This window comes from Chenopodium album, chromosome 14 (genome assembly GCF_948465745.1).
Source record: "Chenopodium album chromosome 14, dcCheAlbu1.1, whole genome shotgun sequence".
Classification (NCBI taxonomy): Eukaryota; Viridiplantae; Streptophyta; class Magnoliopsida; order Caryophyllales; family Amaranthaceae; genus Chenopodium; species Chenopodium album.
The window spans coordinates 53,572,242-53,597,656 of NC_137847.1; the positions used below are offsets into that span (position 1 = coordinate 53,572,242).

General features: G+C 32.5%; 3 protein-coding genes and 1 non-coding gene across 4 annotated transcripts; 1 reads left to right on the top strand and 3 right to left on the bottom strand.

The window, feature by feature from the left end:
- Window positions 1–562: 562 nt before the first annotated feature.
- Window positions 563–1,931, bottom strand: LOC145579597 (uncharacterized). The gene has a single exon (XM_081636832.1). It carries the CDS (start codon window positions 1,727–1,729, stop codon window positions 761–763), a length of 969 nt encoding a protein of 322 aa, XP_081492958.1. The 5' UTR covers window positions 1,730–1,931; the 3' UTR covers window positions 563–760.
- A 6,878-nt stretch (window positions 1,932–8,809) lies between these two features.
- On the bottom strand, window positions 8,810–8,882 carry TRNAK-CUU (transfer RNA lysine (anticodon CUU)). The gene has a single exon. It is a non-coding gene; the product is annotated as a tRNA-Lys (tRNA).
- A 1,527-nt stretch (window positions 8,883–10,409) lies between these two features.
- LOC145577564 (pyrophosphate--fructose 6-phosphate 1-phosphotransferase subunit beta-like) lies at window positions 10,410–17,938 on the bottom strand. Its single transcript, XM_081635055.1, has 16 exons — window positions 17,543–17,938; window positions 16,709–16,870; window positions 16,465–16,586; window positions 15,100–15,153; window positions 14,891–14,997; window positions 14,581–14,686; window positions 14,379–14,442; window positions 14,151–14,239; window positions 13,772–13,903; window positions 13,504–13,674; window positions 13,295–13,410; window positions 12,137–12,248; window positions 11,735–11,819; window positions 11,095–11,139; window positions 10,900–10,968; window positions 10,410–10,789 (listed from the first exon to the last, which is right to left on the bottom strand). The coding sequence occupies exons 1-16, from the start codon at window positions 17,730–17,732 to the stop codon at window positions 10,713–10,715; spliced, it is 1,701 nt and encodes a 566-aa protein (XP_081491181.1). The 5' UTR covers window positions 17,733–17,938; the 3' UTR covers window positions 10,410–10,712.
- Window positions 17,939–20,683: 2,745 nt separating this feature from the next.
- On the top strand, window positions 20,684–23,696 carry LOC145579598 (putative pectinesterase 8). The gene is made up of 5 exons (XM_081636833.1): window positions 20,684–21,100; window positions 21,552–21,723; window positions 21,821–22,027; window positions 22,620–22,879; window positions 23,233–23,696. The coding sequence occupies exons 1-5, from the start codon at window positions 20,688–20,690 to the stop codon at window positions 23,420–23,422; spliced, it is 1,242 nt and encodes a 413-aa protein (XP_081492959.1). The 5' UTR covers window positions 20,684–20,687; the 3' UTR covers window positions 23,423–23,696.
- Window positions 23,697–25,415: the final 1,719 nt, after the last annotated feature.

The following is a 25,415-nucleotide window of genomic DNA, read 5'->3' on the forward strand; positions in this document are numbered from 1 at the left end:
CTTGTATTTGAAAAAAGTCAAGCAAAATCTTCAATTTGAACAGAGTCAAGGAAAATCTTCTGTTTGAGCAAAGTCAAGCGAGCGAAAACTTAAGGGATACTTAATTACTTATGCAATAACCCGTATTATAATCATAGAAACAATCATCGAGAAATACTAGTGCTATAAACTACATCCCTAAGGCCTATTAGTCCATAAAAAATGACCACTATCATCAATTAAGTAAACCACTAATATTCACTACATTGTCAAACAATATATAAATGATATTAGTACATTACTTAATAACTAACAGTTGATTGTCAAGTAAAAATAGAGTGTAATTTGAAATTCCATCCTAAGCAGTGCTAGAAGATTACTTTCTATTCCCCGTTCATAACAAATACACTATGTGTCAATCAATTAAGTTGTCTAAAACAATATATCGGTCAAAATATAACACTTAAAAGAAAAACACAAAAAAAAAAAAAAAAGTAAATTAATTAAATTGTCTAAAACAATGTATCGATTCAAGTATAACACTTATGGAGTAAAAAAAACACGGAAGGGAATAATAAAAAAATTTTGCATAATTGCTAATGTGTTCAACAATAATAATAGTGTAACTAATACATACTCTCTGAATATGGAATAATATTTACAAAAAAATTTAAAATTAAAGGATGAAGAATAAAAATCTTATCCAATAAACTATACTTCCCTGTTAAAAATTTCACTCATTCCTACTACACCTAGTAATAAGAACAGTTAAAAACATAAGTTAGACCGTTAAAACAGTACTTTTCTTACTAAACAACCCACGCAAACTAAACATATTATTACCATTACCACCACCACCACCACCACTGCCGCCACTTCTCATCCCGCCTCCGCCTCCGCCACCGTCACCACCACCGCCACTTTCTTCGCTTCGACAACTCAAACTCTGTCGATACCCGATACACACCGGAACATTAAGCTTCAAAACCCGGCCTTTACCCAAACCACCCCCATTAGGTGTTCGGTTCATCGAAACGGGCTTCCTCACTTGCCACACCGGGCTAGCCCGGCCCAAATGAACCCCGCCCCGACCCGGACTACTGGGCCAAGACTTCCTCGATGTTTTTGACTCGCCTGATGAATTGCTCCTTGAACAAGGCGCACTGCTCACTTTCCGGTTTGATTGAACCGCCGGTCTGGCCCGACCCGAATTATTTCCCGCGGATCGGCTTCGCGAAAACGGCCATATATTTATATTCAGCTCGGCCGAACTATTATTATTACTACTGCTATTATTATTACTATTATTACGAGCATTTTTCCGCTCTTTCTCTCTCCTCTTCTCGGTTTTCTCCACCTTAATTTCCGATTCGTTCCCCGGTTTTTTCTCGGCACGCTTGAAAATCTCTCTCCACCGCTTCGAAGCGGTTAAAATCTTGTTATTCGAAGTGATCAAAGCAGAGGGTTCGGGCTCGGGTTCAGAGTCCGGTTCGGAAGGAGAAGGTTCCGGGTCGGTCTGACCGGTATCCGGTTCGGGGACTAGTGATTGGTGAGGATGAAGGCGGTGAAGTGGGAGTAGGAAACCATCGGAGAAAAGCTCATCAGCTGATAAAAGAGTAGCGCTTTGTGGGTCGCAACCCGTGTTCGAGAACTCAAATTCGGGGGAGTTTACTGAGTCGCTGCTGCTACGGCGGCGTCGGAGAGAATGATTGGGTGGAGAAAGAGTTAGAGTTCTTGAAGGTGATTCCATTTTGTGTTGTGTTTTAGAGAGATAAAATGGGTGTGTTTTAGAGAGAGAAAGTGTGAGAATGTTGAAGATTTTGGTGGTTGGAATGTGATGAATTGTTGGAAGGTGGAATGCAATAAAAGAGAGGAAAGAAGAGAGGAGTTAAATGAAATGAAGGGAGAGAAAGGTGGGAGTGAGTAAATGAGGTGGGTGTAAAGATCATCGATAAACAAACACATACTTCATATCCTCTACCTTTCTTTTATATAAGCCGTGTCCGGAGTTTGTTTTGTACACGTATTTATATTTTTCCTTACGTATAAATTAATAAATGGAGTTAATTGATAGTGTGTGAAAGTCAATATGGTTTTAAGGAAGAAAGAATTATAAGCTTAGCTTTATGATTGCATTATTAGCATTGAATTAGATTTTTTTTAGGCGAGATGAAGGATCATACTAATCCAGCACATCTCAAAGGTTAAGTCAACAGAGCTTCGTTGGTCAACGCTTGAGAGTAGATTGGGGAGATAATTCCCCTACTCCCAAACAATTATAGTTGGTGGGGCTCGAATTTGTAACTTCAAAGTCATAAAGTGAGTTCTCTATCAACACCATCAAGGTATTTAAAACAATTACATTATGACACAATATTTAATGTGTGTCTTAGTTTTTTTCGTTGTTATTTACTTATAACACACCTTTTTGACGTACACATCAAATGGAGAGCTAAATGCAATTTGAATCTATGACCTTCTTAACTTCTTATCATTGAAAAGCCTAATTAAGTAAAATTTGATCTCATGACATTCAATTCACAAGTCCAAACCCATTAACACTAGACCAAATCTTGCTTAATTGATTTGTGAAATATAATAGAAATCATAAATTTAACATACATGTGTATGTTTATGTGTGTAAGTTTGAAACTTTATTGATTTTGAAAACTCAAAGTCTAAGGATGTCTCCCACTACTTTTTAGCCTTGTATTTCTTGCACTTTGAGAATGCAACAAACATGGTACACCTGTATTTTTTTGGTTTCCAAAATATATGGCCTTTTTATAAAACGAATAATATAGTGTCAATAGTGGTATCATTATTAGCCAATTATACGATCCTAAGTTACTACACAAACTTATTATATTTTGATCTTCTTATTTATTATTATTATTATTATTATTATTATTATTATTATTATTATTATTATTATTATTATTATTATTATTATTATTATTATTATTATTATTATCGTATAATGATTTGGTATAAGTGTTGCTTGATAACAGCGCATCTCCTTTTGAATGGAGAACTACATGTACTTGATTTATACTTTAAGAAATGATCTTATACGATCGACTAGCAAGTAATGTTATTTTGTATAATATATATGTCAAATCTTGAGATATTGACTTTAGTTATTGTTGGTGTTGATTTATCTTACTCAAATACTCAATTGCCCCCCCCCCCCCCCCCTTTTTAGGTAAAATGGAGGGAAATGCCAGCAACTAACCACACTAATTTAACTTTAGGGAAACTAATCATAGACAATAATTCAATTAAAGAGATAGTAAAAGTAATTACGTTAGTAACTTAAATTAACTTCTTTGAATTGTATACTTTGAATGGTGTAATTGGATAATGCTATGTGGTCAAATTTAAGAATTAACATATTCCATATGTATGATATATGAAGACTATAAATTAGTACGATATAATGAAAAAATAAAATTAATTTGTATTATAAATGCACCTAATAATTCAAGATGACATTTTAGATGCGTACTTTTCACCTTACAAAAAGAAGTTGTGAATCCGATAAATGCGGATAAGTTCCAAACAGGTTCAATAAGATTACTATCTTAATAATCAATAATTAAGTCAATTAATTAGGTATATTAATTATAAGTTTACTATATTGCATTCAGGTCGATTAAGTGATCAATTTTATTTATTTATTTATATATTTATTTTTTTTTGGGAAAGAGATTAACTAATCAGGTTTAATAACTTTTAATCAGGTCTAATTAGACCAATAAGATCATATATATAATTAAGTTCAAGTCATATAAGGTAAAGAGAATGAACCCTTCTCGGTTCGATCACTTTGGAATCCCAAACCCCCCCAAAAAAAAAAAATTTGCATGCACCATCATATAATTAGTAATTAAATTGATTTATATTAGATTATAGTTGAGGCATCTCAAGTCATTTTATATGCCAATTAAGAAGCCTTTTTTATTTCTAAAATGTATTCAAATAATCCCTCTATCAGTGTACTGTTCATTGATGCATTCAAAAATTGCTACAAGACAAAAGGGACACATAATACATACAAGTGATACAACTATTATCAAATTCACTAATTTATCAACTAGCATAAATTTACGATAGTTTTATCTTCATACTTATTACTTGTATAGTCAATCAATTAACGGTACAACGACCTAAGCTACTTTATAATTGCATACATTTAATGATAGGTATCAACCAAATATGAATAAACAATGTAGGATCACAAATTTTTTGTAATTACATTGTTGTGTACATTATTGGAATTCATGGAAGTGACTAGACCGTCTAGACTAACAACAATAATGCAATTGAAAACCAGAATTTTCAAAAATGATGATAATAATAAATTAATAATCCAAGAAATTTTTAAAAAATGGGCAAGAAATAAAAGTAAATAAATAACAGTGAAACTCATCAGGTGATCAGATCAGTCTGTATTACAACTATGTTTAAAGGTTCAAGTGATGTCATATCAAAAGGGTACGTAACAAAACATGTGAGGGTTCATGCATGGTGCTCACATTTTCATAAGATCATCAAACTTTTATTACTAGTATTTGACTTCTCTGATTTTTTTGTTATGGAATAACTAAGCGTTGACTTCCTCCATATATCTCTTTTTCTAAGTTTTTGCAAAGAAAATTTGCTTTTTGGAAAAAAAAGGTTATTGGAGTAAATCAAAGGATAATAAAATGTAATATTATTGTGAGTATAGCCTCTCAAACATAGTATAATCATAGGATAACCAGTGACCAGTGATATATTGTCTCCCAATCGATTAAAGGTTAATTAGCATGTATAATATTTGAATTCAATCAAAAAATATTCTCAATTGACTAAAGGTAGTTAGCGTTTATTATATTTGATTTTTATATACTATTCAATCAAAAAAATATTGTACTCGTATGTATATATGTAATAAAAAAAAATCAATCTATAAATATTAGAGGAAATGAGTAAGAATAAAAAAAAAAAAAAGTAAATCATCAAACCTAATTTTCAAGCAAAATTTTTTATATGTGACTGGACAAACCGTGTGGTCGGAGTTACTTGAGCTACTCGGTTAGGGAATACTTGAGGGGTTATCCACTCAAGGGTTACTTAAAAGGTTACTTGATTAAGGGGTTATTTGGTCAAAAATAACTCGAGTAACTCCGGTCACACAATGTGGCCAACCACATAGAAATATCCTCCATTTTCAAGTAATATGAAACAATTCAACTACTTGTCTGCTAACAAAATCTAGTTAGGATACCATATTAATTACTAAGCTTAAATAGCTACGTATTCAATCACAAGAAGGGACGAAGAAGTGTTGTACAACTGTACAAGACTTACAAGTGTATGTGCAACAACTGAACAACATTATCTAAAATACCATATTTGAGAACCTAAGTTGCTTGTTTCATTGGCCTTTATTAATTCAAAACTTCATGAAGTTACTAATCATTATATCCAATTAAATTAAGATCATTATTATTGTTGGGAAAAATATTAATTGCATACATATTATTGCTTAGTACAATCAATCCATTTCAATCATATATTTTTTTCATAACTCCTATTATACAAATTTACATATAGCATAATTTAAATTAAATAATGTTGTGAGATGAATATTCATACGTATATATTGTATTTTGTATAGGGAAAACCTTGATCTATCACAAAGTGTAATAATCACACTATATTATACTACTAATAAATATCCATAATTGAATGCCAATAATCATCAAGACCAATTCAATAAAAGTGGAAAATATCACAAAAAGGAGATTAATATATATACATTATACATTTATACTTATCCTTGACAAAATATTGAATGGCAAATCATGGCTCACCTCAAAATTATTATAACCAACCAATCACATGTAGGAAGTTTCTTATTAAGAGCTTAGCTAAAGATTAAAGTATGTGAAGCCAATTCTCATAAATAAAATCAGTAAAAACCAAACAATTCCATACAAAGTCATCACTATCGTTTGTTGCACATGCATGCTTACAAAATCCCCTTTATTTTTATCGACAGAAATTGCTAATTTAAAGGTCCAACCTTGGAAATTATATTTAAATCTATGGCAAGAATCTTAATAATTTAGCTGTTTGGTCTCAAAGGATCAATCTTGTATAGTGTAAAAGCAAAATTTGCACGGTTGGATTCAACAAAATCAAATAACTTAATAGATATTCCCTCCGCTTCTTATAAATCGTCCTATATTCAAATCCACACTTTATTAATACTGAACAAAATTGTGTGAATAAGAAGAGGAAAAGAGAGAAATGAAGTGAAGAACAGATATCAAAAGAGGGACTCATACGTGATAAACTTAATCCGTATGTGACTATACAGTAAACTCTAAGAGACAGTTCAAAATAATATACTGGACAATCTTTAACAAGCAATTAATGAAAAAATTATTGTACAAATACATGAAAAATATCAAAAATGACAGATTGAATTATATAAACTAAGGCCTTGTTTAGTTCATCTTATTTTTACTTATTTCAGAAAAAATAAGTTCAGATCAGAACAGATCAGAAAAAATAAGTTCAGATCAGATCGGATTAGAAAAATTAAGTTCAGATCAGATCTTCGTTTTATGTGCAGTTTTTTATCGCTAAATATCTTTAATTTCGTGATGAAAAAAATTCTGAAAGTCACATATTAATAAAGTTCATATTATTACGAATCTAACAAGACCCCACTTGATATATTTTTCCCGTATAGATTATCGTATATTTAAGGTTAAAGTTTGGTCAAATTCGACATTTAGATTAGATCAGATCAGATTAGACCAGATCAAATAAGTTCAGATAACCAAATATAAGACGAACTAAACAGAACCTAAATTATCTAAGTATGGGTTAGAAGAAGATTGGAGAATTAAAAAAATAGAAGAAAAAACAAGGTTGGTATGTACTCGTGGGGACTAGGAAATAGGAGGTAATGAAGAAGAATTGATAATAAAAGGAGTGATTTTTGTCAATTAGGAATTTGTTTGGTGGCTAAATGATGAACCATGTGTTGGCTAAAACCAACATTTTTGCTTTTAGTGCATTGGGCCCCTTCCTCTAAACTATCCCTTTCTCTAAATATATTACTTTGATTTTTAGAGGTTGACATTGGTTTATTACATTTATATTCACACAATTGTACCGGGTATATCAACTTTGGGGGAAAAAACTAAAAAGTAGTATTTGGCATATTTTTGGCAGTTGTCAAACAATTCAATTTCGGAATACGCAAGTGAAAAAAACGCTATTAGCAATTGGCAAAAAGTGACTAGTGGATAGAAAAAAAAAAAAAAACATATGGTGAATTTCTTGATTAAATGCGTAGAAGTATTTTATATTTATAGTGATAGTTTTAGATGATCGTAGAGGTGATTTATCATATGATTGTTACCAATTAAGTTCGGTAAGGTTGGTGTGTGAAAAACTCATATTAATTTCAAGGTCATGCGTTTGAATCCCACCAACTACAAGCATTTGAGAGTAGGAGGATTCTCATACCTCCCATCCTCTCCCTTTATTATAAAAAATCATATTTCAATAAAAGCACAAATGAATAAAAGAATTGATGGAAGAAATGAGTAAGACACAATTCTTAAAAGTGATATAAAAAATTAACTAATAAAGAGCTACAAGAAGTCAAAACAAAAGAGTCAAAAAGTAACAGTAAAGATCAGTCCAATGGAATAGGTTTAGTCAAATACTACAAAATGTGTGAAAAGGAGAAAAAAAATTGTATATTTTTTGAAATTTGTGTTTGTGTGTTTATTTATTTGGGGATGAAATGTATGTCCTTATTGAACTCCATGAACAACGACCCATGAAGTTGCTTAAACACGCAAAGGATGAAAGGATTCCTAGTTTATTGTAAGAAAATATGTAATTGTTCCCCATATACATATAGTAGTCTCTTTCTAGGAGGATGGATTTCAAGTGGAAATGTACTAACTAAACTATTAAAGCCATAGTTTATGTTTTTATAGGATTTATAAAAACAACTTTCAGTACATGAAATTTAGTTAAGATCTATATCAATCAATTCAATTTGTGTCAAATTATGTTGGAAAGGTATGACCTTAATTGTGACTCTTGTGAGATTAAATAATTTTTTTTTTTAATAGTAAAATTAGTTAACAGGATCTCTAAATGTGAAGTTCGAATATAAATGAATCAGATGATAAAGTTTTTTCAATTGAAATTATGAGCGATAAAAATATTTTTACAAAAATTATCAATGCTACATAAAGTTGGAACACGCATGCAACCTTTCCAACTAGAGCTAGAGGGGTTTTCAAACAATTTGTAATACTCGTGAGAATGATAATTATTTAAACAATTTAGTGAATGTACACGAAACATTAACATCAATTGCAATAATCTTGCATACATGTAATAAATAAAAACTGGATTAAAATAGGACAAAAAAAAAAAAAAAAAAAAAAAAAGCTATTTTTGGCCAAAAAAACCCTTATTTGTAAATTTGGAGAGATATGAAGGGCAGATAGGGAGGGAAGGGCATGTAATGAATAACCATTGGTAAAAAATTTCCTTTATAAATATTAAAAGAACTATACTTTCAGACCATTATATGAATTTATCGATAACTGATAGTCGATGTAACCCTTGGAAAAAAAGGAACGAAAATCCATATATAAAAAATGTTATGTACATATATCCTCAAATCATATTCTAAACAATATATACTTTGTATACTTTATTTATTTACTATTACTACTAGCTAACTTAGGTTCAACTAGTAAAAAACAAAAGAGCATAAATAAAAAAGTGTAAAATAATACGCCCACCGTTGGGCTCGAACCCACGACCACAAGGTTAAGAGCCTTGCGCTCTACCAACTGAGCTAGACGGGCTTATGCATTCTAGTGTAGATTTTATACAACTGTTTGTTGAGACGTAACATTCACTAATTCATTGTTTTATGGTATTTTGGGAAATTGGTGTAGTGTGATGTGGCTTGATGCTTACCCTTTACCAACCTTATATATGCCATTTGAGTCCTTTTCATATAATTTGCATACATCCAACATTCACTAGGTTACTATATGCCATGAATGCGACTCATATCGTTCATAGAATTGCTTTGATTTTTTTAATTTAGGGTATCGCTGTCGATTAATAATTAGAGCAAAGCAAACTTGGTTAAGATTCAACGTCGCCACAACTTGGCTCGTTTCGGATGTGAAAATGATTTTAAGCTAATTAACACAATGAATTTGGATCGAATAAGTAGTGTGTACGTTTGTTATTATCTATTATGACAATTAACATAGCTTTTATAAGTTTTAAAGATCATCAGGCGAATTTTATATTGAGAAATGAGATGAAACGATTTCTCATTTCTATCTGTTTGTCTTGCTCTAGTTATATATAGGATAATCTATACTAATATATTTAAAGGCATTTCTAAAAACGTCTTTACGCCACGTAAACCCCTTCACTACGCCACGTCACTAACTCAACTCCTTATTAAGCCACGTCAACTACTCAATTCCTTAATATGCCACGTCACACACACTACCAACAATATTCCATGTTGTCTCAACTATATTTAAAAAAATATATGGATGAAAGGGTTTGAACACTTGACCTCTTGGTAGCAACGTTACTGTCTAACCATCTAGGCTAATAGCCAATTATGCTTTAATGTTGCACACTAAATAATATTATACTATAAAAGTATTGAAAATACATACAACATATTATTAAATGCTCTTAAAAATTAGCAGTTGCACAACTATAAAAGTGGTATCCTGGGACAATGCCTGGGCTACTCACTAGTTATTATGAATTGTTGGTAAACAAAGAAGAAAATCAAGGGGTGACAAGCTGACAACAGACAAACCCAAGCAAAAATGTTTATGAAAGGAATTGCAATCGTTTCCTATGCAATAAGGTGGATTAATCAAAGTGCTTGTCTCACACCATGGGAAAATGTCACAATTTTTTAGGATTATTAGGTCTCGAAATTAGAAGACTTCGAGATTGGATCATGAGCTAATCAAATGTTAAGATCAGTAGAGCAAGCAATAATTTGTGTTATCAATGTAGTCATACTAGTTGTACCAAAGTTAGCTAACACTTCGGTGAATTATTTGAGTTTATTTGGCTAATCGTCAATAATTCTAAGAACAGTTAAATAAATGCTTGCAAGCAAGGGGAATTGAGCAAAGGAGAAAAGAAATGAAGTTGCTTTAGGTGAAAAAATGAAGTTATTTTCACTATTGTTTCTCTATTACGTTAAAAGTTCCCCTTTATAAAAGTTATTCAATTGTAACAAATGATTTAAAGGTGTACTAAAAATTGGACATTGCCAACATAGAAGAAGCACCCAACATTCAGTGGACAGCTCCATTCTTATGGGTAAATCATCTCAAATATAATCCCGCAAAGTTCGTACACAAAACATGTATAGTGTTACTAACTAAAATTCGCCAGGACATACGACAATTATTCTACACACAAATTATTTCCAAACAAGAGCGAAGGACATCTAAATATCTAATCATACAAGTCTGGTCATCAATGCTAATGAACTCAAATAAAAATAAAATCATCTAAAAACCTAGTCATGACCACGTATCAAGTTGAAACTTGTGTAAGGCACAATGCACACAGATCAGACACTATAAAGCTTTACTTGAGTCGAATGTCCTAGAAGCCTAACATCGGGGAAGAAAAACCTAGACTTGAGCTCCGAGCTCCAGAAGCAGGGTATGACATACGGCATTTGATGTAGGACCAACGAATTGAATAGGACCTATATGATGGAAAATATTTAGAACAAATATGATAACACACTTGATAAAGGCAATGAGCATTTGCACTAATATCATAGGACAATATACACAATTCACATTCACAACTTACCAGGACTAATGTACCGATTGTTGATGGCCCAATCATCTCGCATAGATACAAACTTCTTAAATGGAGCACCTACAATAAGAAAGGAAATATCGATCACTTCACATAAATTACTGGAATTTACTAAGAATGTAAAAAGCATCCATAAGAAACTCCACTGATAGCATAAAGTGAGATATGCATATTAAGAACACATACCTTCGAGTTCTACCATAGCCTTCTTGATTACTGGCTTGAACTTACCTGCAATTAGAGAAAAACAGAATCAATGTCTGTTATAATTACATTTTTTCAAACAGCAATTATGAGAAAATTGAAGAAGCATTTGTAAATAAGGTTGGACACTGATAGACGTGACAGTGGACTTTATGAGGGATGATTTTTTTTTTTTTTTTTTTTTATAAAAAAAAAAAGGGAAGAGAACAATCAAAATTAAAGCATGATATGCAAATTTGGGGACTTCAACAAAGAAACTGATGCCAATCAAGTACTCCCATAAGTTACATGACTGAAAAAACGTTGTACGCAAACTATCTTCTGGCTTGTCATTGAGAAATTCACAATTATGTATGATCGAATAACAACCAGGACAGGTACAGGGGTTGGGAAGGTCAACATGACGGTTCCCTTCCCCTCTATTTGGAGAATTTACGACCCCTCAAAGAGATGGCTTAAAGTTTGCTAAAATTTTTGCTAATATAACCAATCTTTTTGCACAATCTTTGAGGTCGTTACTTTCTTTGCCTGGAGATAGCAGTTTTTTTTTTTTTAACAAGGGCTCAAATCTAGTCAATGTAGATTGTAAAATGAAAAAACAACGAAAGTTAAACATATGCACCATGTCTCCTCTCCACATCCATTAGAGAAGTCAATGCTGTTCCACCAACAGTCCAGTCCTCAACAGGTGCATCAAGGTTTCCCACCTACAAAGGAAAAGACAAGTAAGGCACAAACATATAGGCATGCACAACAAAAAGTAAATGATGCATTTACTTTTAATGGGTTTACAGAACAATCGAAAAAATTAAAATTTCAAGCAGAACTGAGCTATTGTTGATTTGCCATTCAATTATCTTGGTTAGCCTTATTGTTATCAGCCTATGTAAGCACAGAAACCAGTACGAAGATATGGCATTTCAGGTAATATGGACAAGAAAAAACTGTGATCATTAAAACTTTTAAAATATAATAAAGTATGTGTCCAAAATTTGTCAATAAATATCATATAAGAATAACATACTGATGATATCAGTCCAGTCCTTCCAGCATGAAGTAGAGCTCCAGCAGCATATCCCAAAGCATAACAATATGAAGAATCAAAATTGGTGGGCAAACCACATCTTCCCTCATATCTGTACACAATAAGAAAACCTTTAGTAAGATATGGTAGTAAATAAGCAAGCAAGGTAATAAATCACCCCCCTTCCGCCCCAACAAAAGAATTGTGCTACCTCCAAAATGGTAATCTACCTTTAATTGAAATATATTTTCAACTTTGACAAGGCTATTAAGAAGGCTAACATGCATATTAATGTCATCTACACATCCAACTTGCCAACTATACTTCATGAGAAAAGCATTAGCCAACACTTCTACATTGCCACAGTATCCACACTCTAATTTCTCAAGTGGAATATATTCTCATCACTAATGACGCCAAGAGGATAGATTTGTCAAATTTATGTCTGTCTCAAAACTCTCATCACACAGAGAGAAGTAAACCATACTGACTCTACAATTCTCTCTATTTTAAATAAATGTAACACTTGGTTTTGCTATTATTATACTGCACTCCCGTGAGCATGATACAGGTAAAGCTTTCAGTTAAGGACCTTTCTTTATAATTGCATGTCCTTTAGTTAATTCTTTCATGCAATTTTATTTTGAAATGCATGGATGTTGCTTTATTCTGATATTTTATTATTTTTTTTTTTTTTTAAGATGCACGTTTATTTTTCTTCTTAGAAATGCTATGTTTTTCTTGGAGCACTATATTATTTCCGGGATCATGGTGTGCATTTGTAATGGTGGCTACTTCAAACTACCCATGTGATATCAGATATGAGCATACATGTAATGGTGCATTCAAATGCAAGCACTGCATAAAAGACAGAAACTCTTCTGTCTTCAAGTTCATTCTCTTTAACTGATAGTCCAGTTCTCATACATAATATATCTCTCTACAATCAAATAAAGAAGGCTTGGTGCACATGCATATTCAGTGATTGGCATGTAAAAGGATGGATCCAAAAGAACAAGTGATGTAAATTATGTGCAATGAGTTTCTCATTGTCAAGATGTGACTAGAATATCGCTATGATCTACCCCCAATTTGTCAAAACTTAGTAAAATCAATGAGTACTAGAAATAAATTCCATGTTGGCTTAGTAATAATTACCCGAAAAAGTGAGATTGCCCTTTGAAATCCCCCTTGTATACACCTTGTTCCCTCCTCTTCTCCAGCTCAGTCTCAACCATCTGGATAAGCATCTTTTCTGTTTCTATTTTGGCAACCTACAACAAAAGCAACCAGAATAAATTTACTGCACACAAATGCCAGAAATTGGCAATTCCATCAACATATGACCTATGAGGAGATGCACTCACCTGGACATTTCCATGAGGATCTCTCTCAAGCATTAATTGCTCCTGAATGGCTTGTGGTAAAAATTCAAAAAGTTCCAAAGACTGAGATGTCAATTTCTTCTTCCATAGACCAGCATCATCGACAGCTTCATGGGCCAATATCTCATTTAGCTCACCAATAAGCTTCTGAACCTGTAAATTCACGAAAAAAAAAAGTATTACTACTGATAATGAATGTTATGCTACCCTAACTGAATATAGAGCAACTCCTAACAGACTAGCTTTGTACCTCAGGGATAAAATCAATCAAGCCTTCTGGTATCAATATGACACCATAATTGTAGCCACGTTCAGCCCGTTTGCAGATTATGTCTACCATGTAGTCTGTCACATTTTTCAAGGTCTGTTTCTTGGCATAAACCTGCAGTAAAATATTAAGTTCGGACTCAATTCTTGACATGGAAACATTCCGGGTTTTGGGGAGGGGGGAGGGGGGGTCATTAGGCCTGTTTGGTAACAAAACAATGTGACTATTTGAAGATTGAAAATGGATGTTATGTTATCTAGAAAGAAATATAGAGCTTAAATTTCACACATATAACACAGTATGTGCTACACCAATAATAAGCACTTAATTTAACTTTAAAATTCAACTGATAGCAAGGTACCTCTTCTCCAATAAGAGAAATGTTTGGGTGAGTCTGCAAAGCACACTCCAAGGTGATGTGTGAAGCTGCACGACCCATCAGCCGCACAACTGGATACACACACAAGAAAAAAAATATTCAACATTTCACATGTTCTTGCAGTATGTCACCAGACAAGTCAAATGACCTACATACAAGGTAGAAAAGAAACACCAAACAGAGAAATGATCTTGTTATCCTTGTACTTACAGTGATAGTACTTTCCAGTTGAACGAGCATCAATCATAACATTTCCAATCATTTCAGCATAAATCTGCAAAGAGTAATGTTGTATAAATGTAAACACCAAAAGATAAATTGCACCATAATCCTCAGCCCGAGGAATAAACTTGCTAAAGACAATGGGCAACTAAGAAAGAAATAAAAGTGTTTCTTGCTGCCTACAACTCACCTTGCAAGCAGTATCAAACCCAAAACTTATTGGGACTTCTTTGGATTTCAAATCACCATCAATGGTCTTTGGGCAGCCAATGACACGAGTCTTCAAATTTTTACTCCTGTTCAATAAACCAAAAGAAAAGGTTTACAGGATACGATTATATTCCAGTTAGAAACCAAAATGTCAGGCATAATAAACAATTGCTGCAACTGTCAACAAGAAGTTGGCTTGTTTTCTTGGGTCATGGCTGTAATAAATTGATCCTAACAGAGCTAACACAAGCATAACTGCATAACTCATAACTAAAAAAAAAATTCTATACCTGAAGTTCTCAGCAAGAAGACAAGCATTAGTATTTGAGTCATCTCCACCAATAACAACAAGCCCATCCAAATCTAGTTTCAGTGCTGTCTCTTCTGCTTGTTTGAACTGCAATCACCCAAATTGTTACCAAATAGTCAGTATTCAGAATGAAACAGCAATCCAACAAGGAAGGATGGGAAGTACAAAAAAGAAAAAGGAGCTACTTGCCTGTTCTGGAGTTTCAATCTTGTCTCTACCACTACAAATCATGTCAAATCCACCCTGAACAAAAAATTAATGACACTGATAAAATACCAACATTAAAATAAAAATTATTTAAATTAATTAATAAATCATACTTTCTCTGTTTCTTTTAACTTGCAACACTGTAACTAATGCACAAAGCACATCTCAACCATGACTAGCTTTGATGATTTATTTCTTAAAGAAAAATAGATTCATGTGGAATCTTGTTAGATTTGCCTCAAATCATACTTTCATAATATCAAATTTTACAAATTGACAATTAAAGATATTTAAGAGTTGAAATATTGTATTGGCAAGCATGAAATGAAAAGTGATGTAAAAAGAAATAGAGGAAGTATATAATGAGAACAACATGCATATCTGGAAAGGGTTTCCTCGTTTCCAACTCCTCTCTCATGATTCATATTTGGTTGCAAATGGTTGCGTAATAGCTTAGTGCTACCATAAGACTTGCCCACATACCTCGCAAGCACATTGTATGTTGGCAATCGGCACATATTCTGTAGACCTTTTAATTTCTCCAAGTGATTAGATGACCTACATTCTTGACAAACTAATTTTGGGTTTTGTTGCTAGGAAATTTATCTTACAATAAAAGCTCTTTTCTTTGTGCTGAGTACTTGAGTAACAAGAATTCTCCCTCCAATAAAAATCTCAAGAAATATATAAAAATATATATTAAAAAAAAAGAGTTTTTTTTTTTTAAAAAAAAAAAGAAGAAAAAGGACAAAGAAACTGCCGAATTTCGTTGAGCTAATTTCTTTCCAGCCTTTGTGTTTTGCCCATGGAATGAAATACATGTGGAACAACAATCAAACAAGAACTGTGACGTAATGACATTACGCTTACAAGACACATAAGCCCAATGAGCCCCCATTATTCAACTGTCAGCATCGTCCATGTCTTAGAATTCGTTGATTCTGGGGAACACCAGTTGTATGGGGTTTGACTTTTGAGACAATGTTAGGAGTTCATAGCAAGTTGTAGGTTGGAACAATTCTAGAAACTAGAATGAACAAACAGGAGCTTCTAACTACCCATAGAAGATTATGTATTACGTGTGTCAGCTATACAATGTTAGATTGTTAGCAGTTCATTGTGAGTTGTAGGTTGGTGACCAATTCGGAAAACTAGGTTAGACAAAAAGTTTTACTACCTTAGACGATCATATGTAACACATAACAGTGAAAAAATTACGAAAAAAAAACAAAAAAAAACACAGGCTCCCCATTTTCTATCCAAAGTTGATTGCTAACTGAACCAAACAAAAAATTACTTTCAAAGTTTAGCCAATTGTAATCACTTGCATTCCTCAGCAAACCTTACCTGATTTCTGTAAGGATGGACAAAGTCCCAGGTCAACTCTACATACTTGCCCTTCATGATCCCAGCAGGACCACCCCTGAATCCATACATTACACTGCCCTTAGCACGAGCTTGCAAATAATCTGCCACCAAATACCAAGCACACCCAAATACAAAAACAAATCAATCAATAACATCACTAAATTTCGCTTGATCAATTAAAATGCCAAAGTAATGCATTATTCTAAAAAGGTGAGCCACATACCAAAAATCCCACAAATGACATTGTGACCTCCTGGTGCTTGTCCTCCAGACAATACAACACCAATTTTGAGCTTCTGGTCTGATGCCAGTCCCTCAGTGTCACTCGGTACCATTACCGATGATGGTTGTCCAAACAAGCTAGGAAAAAGCTTTGCGATCTCATCTACAAACACACATAATATAATCACAACCATGCTCCGTAACAATTAATGAAACAACAATGTAATACATTCAATCCTCCAAATAGTTTAATTTTATTTTGTGCACATTGAACTCAAAAACACAAAAGGCTACACTTTTTTAAGAATCTAAAATTAATTCATTGATTAAAATCCATACGACACCTAGTATTACATTATGCAATTAAATTAAATCCACATCAAATATTCTCGAAAAGTTTTAAAGCAATAAACTTTTCAAGAATATTCCCAATCAAACAAACGGATCCAAAAACATAAACAATTCAAATATCAGACATAATAGAGAAAACTTCGGATCAAACACTTTCCAGATTAAATTCTTACTACTAAACATTCAAATCATAATCAAATTGAATCCTTCAGTTCACTCGATTAGGTAAAAGTGTCAAAATTTCAAGCATTCAAAATATGATCAAATTCAAGCATCCTACAATTTCTGTTTAATCGATCCAAATATATGCAACAATAATCATAACCTTAATCAATACGAAACAAAAATCCACCAAATAATAATAATAATAATAATAATAATAATAATAATAATAATAATAATAATAATAATAATAATAATAATAATAATAATAATTTGATATACTTCGATTAATCAAGATCAAAAGTTAGAGAGAGAGAAAAACCAGGATTTCCAGCAGCAGAACTATTGGGACCATTAACGACGGTGAAGTTTCCGGTGAGAACACTAGGAAGAGGAAGAGAGTGATCGATGCGACTCCTCTGAAGTTCACTGTAAACATTCGAGAATCTTCCGGCAACCGGAGTAGATTTTCCGGCGGAGGTATTGCCGTTAGCAACTGCTACTGCCGCCATTGTTAGGGTTTGATTGGATTGATTTCTGAGAATTGAGTTGAGTATATTTTTTTGAGTTCACTTGATTAACAAGAAATAAACACTTTTATGCTTTCTCTCTCCTAAATATAAATAAAGAGGGAAAAAGAGTTGGTGAAGAGGGTAGATTTGCGGCTTCGAGGTTTCCGCCCGCAAGTGCAAGTGCAACTACGCAAGTGAGTGAAAGAGGGTTGTTGTTGGTGGAATTGTTTGTGACTTGGGTGGACTAGAGCCCAAATATTTAGTGCAACCGTTGTAAATCCGATGTGGTACGGGAGCTATGCGACTAAGCAAGTTGATTGACCAATCCGATATATTTTTGAACACATTGTAAACAAGTTTGGTCAAAGTATGTTCATTAAGTAATTAAACAAAATTTTAAAGGCTTGTTTACTAAACAAGCTTACTTGAACAAAAATCATGTTAATAAAGAGTACGTTACTCCTTTTGTTCTAGAATATTTGGGACGTTGGACTTTTTCACTATTTATGTATTACCTTTGACCATAATTTTTTTATTAACATAATAAAAACATATTTTATCATGAAATATGTTATTAGATAGGTATTAATATAAAGTTTCATAACATAATTTTTAAAATAATTTTCTTTAATATTTAATTATATAAAAATAAAGTCAAACTAGTAGATTGACATATGTATAATGTTGACAGTGTAAGATATTCTGAGATAGAAAGAGTATTACATTATGGATTCCTTAAAATAAAACAGAATCTATCGCAATAGTCAATCAAGATTTTCTATTTTGTCAAGTAGCCAATAAAATTCTAATTCATATGCCAAATTGACAATCTCCTCTTCTTAAGCAACAAGACCTTTTCAATCTTGTTAGACTTTTAGATATAGTTACTTCATGATAGCTCTTAAAATCTAATTGCCATGATAATTACCCACGAAATTAAGAATTATAAAATTAATTTCAAAAATTATGTAGGAGTTGTATAGTAGTCTTAAACTCATAGCTAACTATAGTTAACTTTGCATGATCTTCAAGCAAGTCAAAAGCAATAAGGTCGAGATAAGAGTAATTTCACGACATTATTGTTTCTTCGAAGTAAAACTACAAGGTATAGAGAATCTCCTTGAAAAAAGTATGTCTACCATTAATGGTAAATAAATATTAATCGAAAGAGGAAGTGACGAGTCAATCATAGTTAGGAATGAAGAGTCTTTTTTTTTTCCTTTTTTTTTTTAAGGCCAACTTTTTAGATAATGAGGTCCTAATTAAGCTCTTCTAGTCTTCAACCTCTTGAAGGGAAGGAAAACGAAAAGATCCATTTTCCCTTCTCGCTCCTTTATCAAACCAAATCCTTTCAATGTTGATCAGGTTTGAGAGAATTTAAACTTACCTTCTTCCTTCCCTTTCCGTTCCTTATTCTTCCCTTTCTTTCCTCAATCATTGGTTCCTGCAGGCGCCGGTACGCTGCATCACACAGCCGTTTTGCATGAAAGAACATAATATAGAAAAGTGAAGAACATATAACTATAATGAAAAGAACATACTATTAAAATGCAATGAACATATATCTAGAGTGAATAGAACATACTATTGAAATGCAATGAACATATACCCAGAGTGAAAAGGAACTTATTTACACCACAGAGTGAAAAGAACATCTATTCATGTTCTTTGATTATCAGTATAATGTGCTTTTATTTGTGACATAATACTCATTGCTTATTGTTTAATGTTTTTTAAATTTTGTCTTCAAATTATGGTGGGTATATATAAATAATGTTCATTACATAATATTATCATGTTTTTTTTATTAATATTACAAATGTTCTTTAGATTTAAAAAAAAAAAAAAAAAAAGGATGTTCTTTACAAAATAACTATATGTTCTTTACAAAACAGTTGTATGTTCTTTACAAAACAGATACATGTTCATTCCGCGTTTTTTGTCTGTACCAAGCATGGTACAGTCGGCTGTACCTTACAATTTTCACTCTTTCCTATCCCTTCGACTTTGCTATCCAATTAAGCGTTGGTCTTTCTCTCTTCGGGGACCCTCCCTAGTCCCTAGCTAGTCCATATATATATACTTCTAACTTTAGTAAATAACCTAGCTATATATTCAATTCCATGGGACCATAATTACACATTAGATGTTTAAGTATGTCAAGAGAATCGTTGGGTTTAGTCTATTATAAATGTCTTGGAAACGCATGCATGAATTTGTAATTAATTAAAATAAGCCCGGGTGATAATCTAATAGTGGTAACTCAATTAAAGGCTTTTGGAATATAATACCCTGTGAAAGATTCAAAATTTCATTAATTACATTAAGCTACTTCTACAAAAGTTCGAAAATCAGAAAACTTGCCTCATTTGTAGAGAAGTAAATACATCAGAGAAGCAAATAATGTTTATTCCTAGCTTGAGAGCGGGGTTCCTATCTTATCTTATTGGAACAATGATAATATATTTTACTTGTATATTTTTTTGTTAGAATATTGGGACTTTGATAATAACATGAAGTGAACTAAAAAAAAATTGGTTTTGAAGTTGATTTCACGATTTTTAAGCAATCAAACATATGACCAAGCTTCTCCCCAACTAATTTGATTTCCAAGAAGCATGAAGAGTATGACTAAATTGTCCCAAGAAAATTGTATATAACACTTATTAAATAATTAGCTTAGGGTCATTGAGAATTTTAGTTAATAATTGTGTTGATTAGTGGAACAAAGAGTTATTAATTTTAGCTTATAGGTTTGGTATGTAACTTAGAAATTCCATCACGTATATAAGATTGGATGCATGGGTAATTTGCAAGGCATGTCATAAAATGCTTACACTTCAAGTGCATCTCATTATAGTAAACTTTATCCTAAATTTTCCATCAATATTAATGCATACCATCACGTACAATTTTCAAAATTATTTTCTTTCTTCTCCGTACATTATCACAAAAATGATCGCTCTCAAATATGCATCATTTGTCTTGTTAATTTCCGTAGGTTTATCCTTAACGACGACTAATTACCTTACTAATTCTCCCTTGCTACCATCCTTCAAACACGTCGAAAAATACAACCCTAGCTTGAAATTAAGCCATCATAACCATCATCATGGACACCATGGTCATCACCATAACGATAACAATAATCATCATCATCATCACAAAGATCATAATCAAAATGTGACTGTTAATATTTGTGATGATTTTCCACCAGATTTTCCTCCTCCAAATACGGATACTACATCAATTTTATGTGTTGACACTAAAGGATGTTGTAACTACACAACGGTTCAATCTGCTGTTGATGATGCCCCTCTTCTTAGCCAAAAAAGAACCATTATATGGATTAACTCAGGCTTATACTAGTAAGTTAATGTTTTTCAAAGTATTTTATCATCAATATTATCATACAACTTGTGGTTACTTGAATTGGTGCAACACATAACAACATTTTTAAAGTTTTGTTATCCTTGATAAGTATCCTAATTTGACCGACATATTTGTGAATGCGTTACTTCGACCAAAATAATATCTTTAATTAGCAATAAGTAAAAGTATGAAAAGCTGTTATTTAGAAACTATACATTGAGAAGACTAGAGTCTAACAAATACTTATACCACTACTCGTATGTTTAATTATAAGTGGTACACGTGAGTAATGCAAAAGTCAAATTGGAATATTTATTTATAAAATTGGAGGGAGATGATAGTTGAGTTATCAATATTGGTATGTAGATCAGCTAAACTAAATTACACTTAATTATTTTGAAACGGAGATATTATCGTGTTGACGGGTTGTTATTGAACAATGATCAGCGAAAAGGTGACGGTTCCGAGAAACAAACCAAACATCACCTTCCAAGGGCAAGGGTACACCTCGACCGCCATTGTATGGAATGATACTGCTTCTTCCGCACATGGCACATTCTCTAGTGGCTCAGTTCAAGTTTTTGCATCAAACTTCATTGCTAAGAACATTAGTTTCATGGTAAGACTATAGAAATATATAATATACTCAACCCTTGACTTATGCTACAATATTAATAGTGTAAATGGGTTTAACACCAAGTTGTTTTATTGTATAGAATGTTGCACCAATACCTGCTCCCGGTGCTGTAGGAGCACAAGCTGTGGCTATTAGAGTCGGAGGAGATCAAGCCGCCTTCTGGGGTTGCGGTTTTTTTGGTGCACAAGACACACTTCATGATGATCGAGGCCGCCATTACTTTAAAGATTGTTACATCCAAGGTTCCATTGATTTCATCTTTGGCAATGGAAGATCATTCTACGAGGTAATGTTTATGTGATTAGAACAGTATAAATTGCTAATAATCATCCTACCTATTATAGTATTATTACTAACACTACCTACTATTTTTCCAAATAATTCTCTTTCAACTTACTCAATCCCACCTTATCGCTTAAAGACACCAGCTACAACTCGATGTACATGCACAATAAGAAAAAACCAACTACAACTTGATGTACATGCACAATAAGAAAAAATACTCCCTATGTTAGTTCCTAAAAGTTCGATATTTGCACAGTTTCCAACATTCATCTTTGACCATTAATATCTTCAACTATGTATAAGTGAAAATAATAAAAAATTGATATATTATAAATTTACACATAGCCAATCTAATAAGATCCCCATGCTATTTTTTTTTTTTTTTCTTTTCCATTTATACAAGTCAAAAATCGCGGTCAAAATTATTTTGACCACATGAATAGAAAGTGAGTTGGAATTTCAGAATCGGATGTAGTATGTAAATTAAATTCTGTAATTATTTTCCTAATATATATGAGCACCGACTCACAGATGTCTAATTTACACACAGAATGTATTTAATGATTTACGTTCAAAATTATTGATTTATTCAGAATTGTGCAATGATCTCCATAGCAAGCCCGGTTCCACCAGGCCAAAAAAACATAAACGGAGTAGTAACGGCAAGTGGAAGAGCTTCACAAGACGAAAATTCGGGGTTTGTATTCTACAATTGTAGCATTGGAGGCACAGGAAGAATATGGCTTGGACGTGCATGGCGCTCATTTTCACGTGTACTTTTTGCTTACACCACCATGTCTGATATTATTGCCCCTGAGGGTTGGAATGACTTGAACAACCCCAACAACGACGAGTAAGAAATTTTTTAAATTGACAATCTCTTTCGCTTATATAATACTCGTATGATTTTAGTGAAGACAACTTAATTGAATTATTGTTAGCTACTTTTGGAAACAACTACTTACGTACTGTAACAAGTTTAACATTAGACTAAGGGCCTGCTCTGCTTTACTGAATTGAATTGAACTGATTGGAGCTGAATTGAACTGAATTGAAATAAAATGAATTGTTTATGAGAGAAGGAAATTAGAAACTGAACTGAACTGAAATGATTGAAGTTGAACTGAACTGAATTGAAATTAATTAGCTGAAGAGAACATGCCCTGACACTAGCTATCAATATAACGGAAAAATGTTTTGTTGCAGAACGGTGTTCTATGGGGAATATATGTGTTCGGGACCAGGCGCGAGTTTGAGTGCAAGGGTGTCTTACGAGCAAAAGCTTAATGAAACTGTAGTGGCTCCTTTTCTTACCATGACATACATTGAAGCAGATCAATGGTTGGACTCTTATACTACTAATCTTGTCGTCCATTCTACTAAACCTTTAATTTAATCTAGTGAAATTCATCTATAGGGGATGATGATCAGCATGTTAAATTACTAGCTGTATATATTTTGGGGATTGTTGAAATTGTAAAATTGGGATACAATCCCCCAACTTAAATGATTCTTTATTACTCCTGTTTCATTTTTAAAACTGTATCAACTAAACTAGGTAACATCCTACACGTTTCACTGGGCTTCTGAATGAGGAATAAACAATCTTTAAACATATTACATATATGTGTGACGTGCAGACCTGGTTTATCCTATCAACCAATAAAGATTGAAGGTAGAGTACCTAATGAAGGACACTCTACCTTACACTGATGGTGATGATTATGATAATATTGTTAATAATTATGGAAAGATGATGTTCAATTAGGGAACCAAATCAAACAAAAAAGGAGGGATATCAGGGCTTTACTAATTACATCACATGCCAAGTACATTGTAATTGCATGAATTTCTTCTTCTTGTGCAATAGACTGAAGTCTAAGTCTATAACTACTATACTTATATTTAACCCAAAAAAATAAGGCTTTATTATCCACTACTCTTTTTTTTTTTTTTTTTTGCTGTCCAGAACACATAAAGCACATATTTACAAGCTGTTTTTTCTTCTTTTGTCAGATTTCTCATAATTAATTTAATTATTTTAATTAATTAAAATAATTATTTTAATTTCAGGTAAGGCTTAAGTATTATTAGCTTTGGTTATAATGTCCACATCTTATTTTCACTTATTTTGAGTCTAATGAATATGGATAATGTAAGTCGTTCACCGCTAATAAGTTTAGAGTTCATTATTCATTATTGCATGTCAAATACAAGTAGTAAGTTCAAATATTTAGTATATGAGTTCAAAGTTTAGTTCATAGCCAATAAGTTCAAGTAAGATGAATCCGAGTCCAAATAAAACAAGTGTATAATAAATAAATTTCAATAATATAAGTTTAATGCTAATAAATTCAGGTAAAATAAGTGAAATTCAAGCGAAGAGAACACTATCATTTATAGGTTAATTCTAAGGAAAAGTTTTGCTTAGATTATGTTTCAACAAATTAATCAAATAAGGAAGTCCTGTTTCATTGAATCTGCACCTACTCCTGGCCTTCAAAATTTCAGGTGCTTATACTAAGAAAAATGATTATTTATCCTTTTTATTTCATTTTTGGTTTTTTCTCAATACCTGAATCCATCCTGATTATGATAAAGTTAGATAATTATTGACAGGACTTGTTGCTAATATATATCAAGTGCTTTATATGCATGTGATGAGTTTCAAGTTTCCTAAAACAAGAAGCAAAAGCCTTGTTTCAATGAATCTGCAACCTCTTAAGCCTATCCTACCACCCTCTCCCCCACCCTTTTGCATACATTGTGCTCTATTTGATGACCTACAAAAAGTTTTGTAGGTAAGCCAATAATAGATAGAGCATGGGAGATTACTATTTGATCCAAAGTTGGTGGTTCATTATCAATTCTTCATTAAGGAATAATTAAACCGCGAATGCTAATTATTACTATCATATAACACCTAGGTTTAACTTACTCTAACAAGCATAGAAGATTACTCACGTACGGACAATGAACACACTTAATATGTCGAAGTGTCTCAAAATGAGAAAGTCTTGATCCAAAATTAGCCTTCATCATCGTTGTGTTTGTTGTTTAGGAAAAGTAAGTTTGATAGAAAGAAGGAAAATAAGTTGAAGATCGAGAATAAATCATTAGAGATTTTATTTTGTAGTGAACCCTTTAACGACTAGCAATTCTATATTGGTCATCTATCATAACGAGCACACAAAACAATGTACCAGTCATGATAAGTACATACACAAGCACCTATATTCAATCACCTAAAACAAGATTAAACTAAAGAAGCATGGCAAATTGACATGTAAAGTAAATCAAACCTAACCTTTAACCATCATATTTAGCATTACAAGCCTACTAAGATGAAAACTAAAACATGGTCCCCTGTTCTAGTAGGAATAGATCAA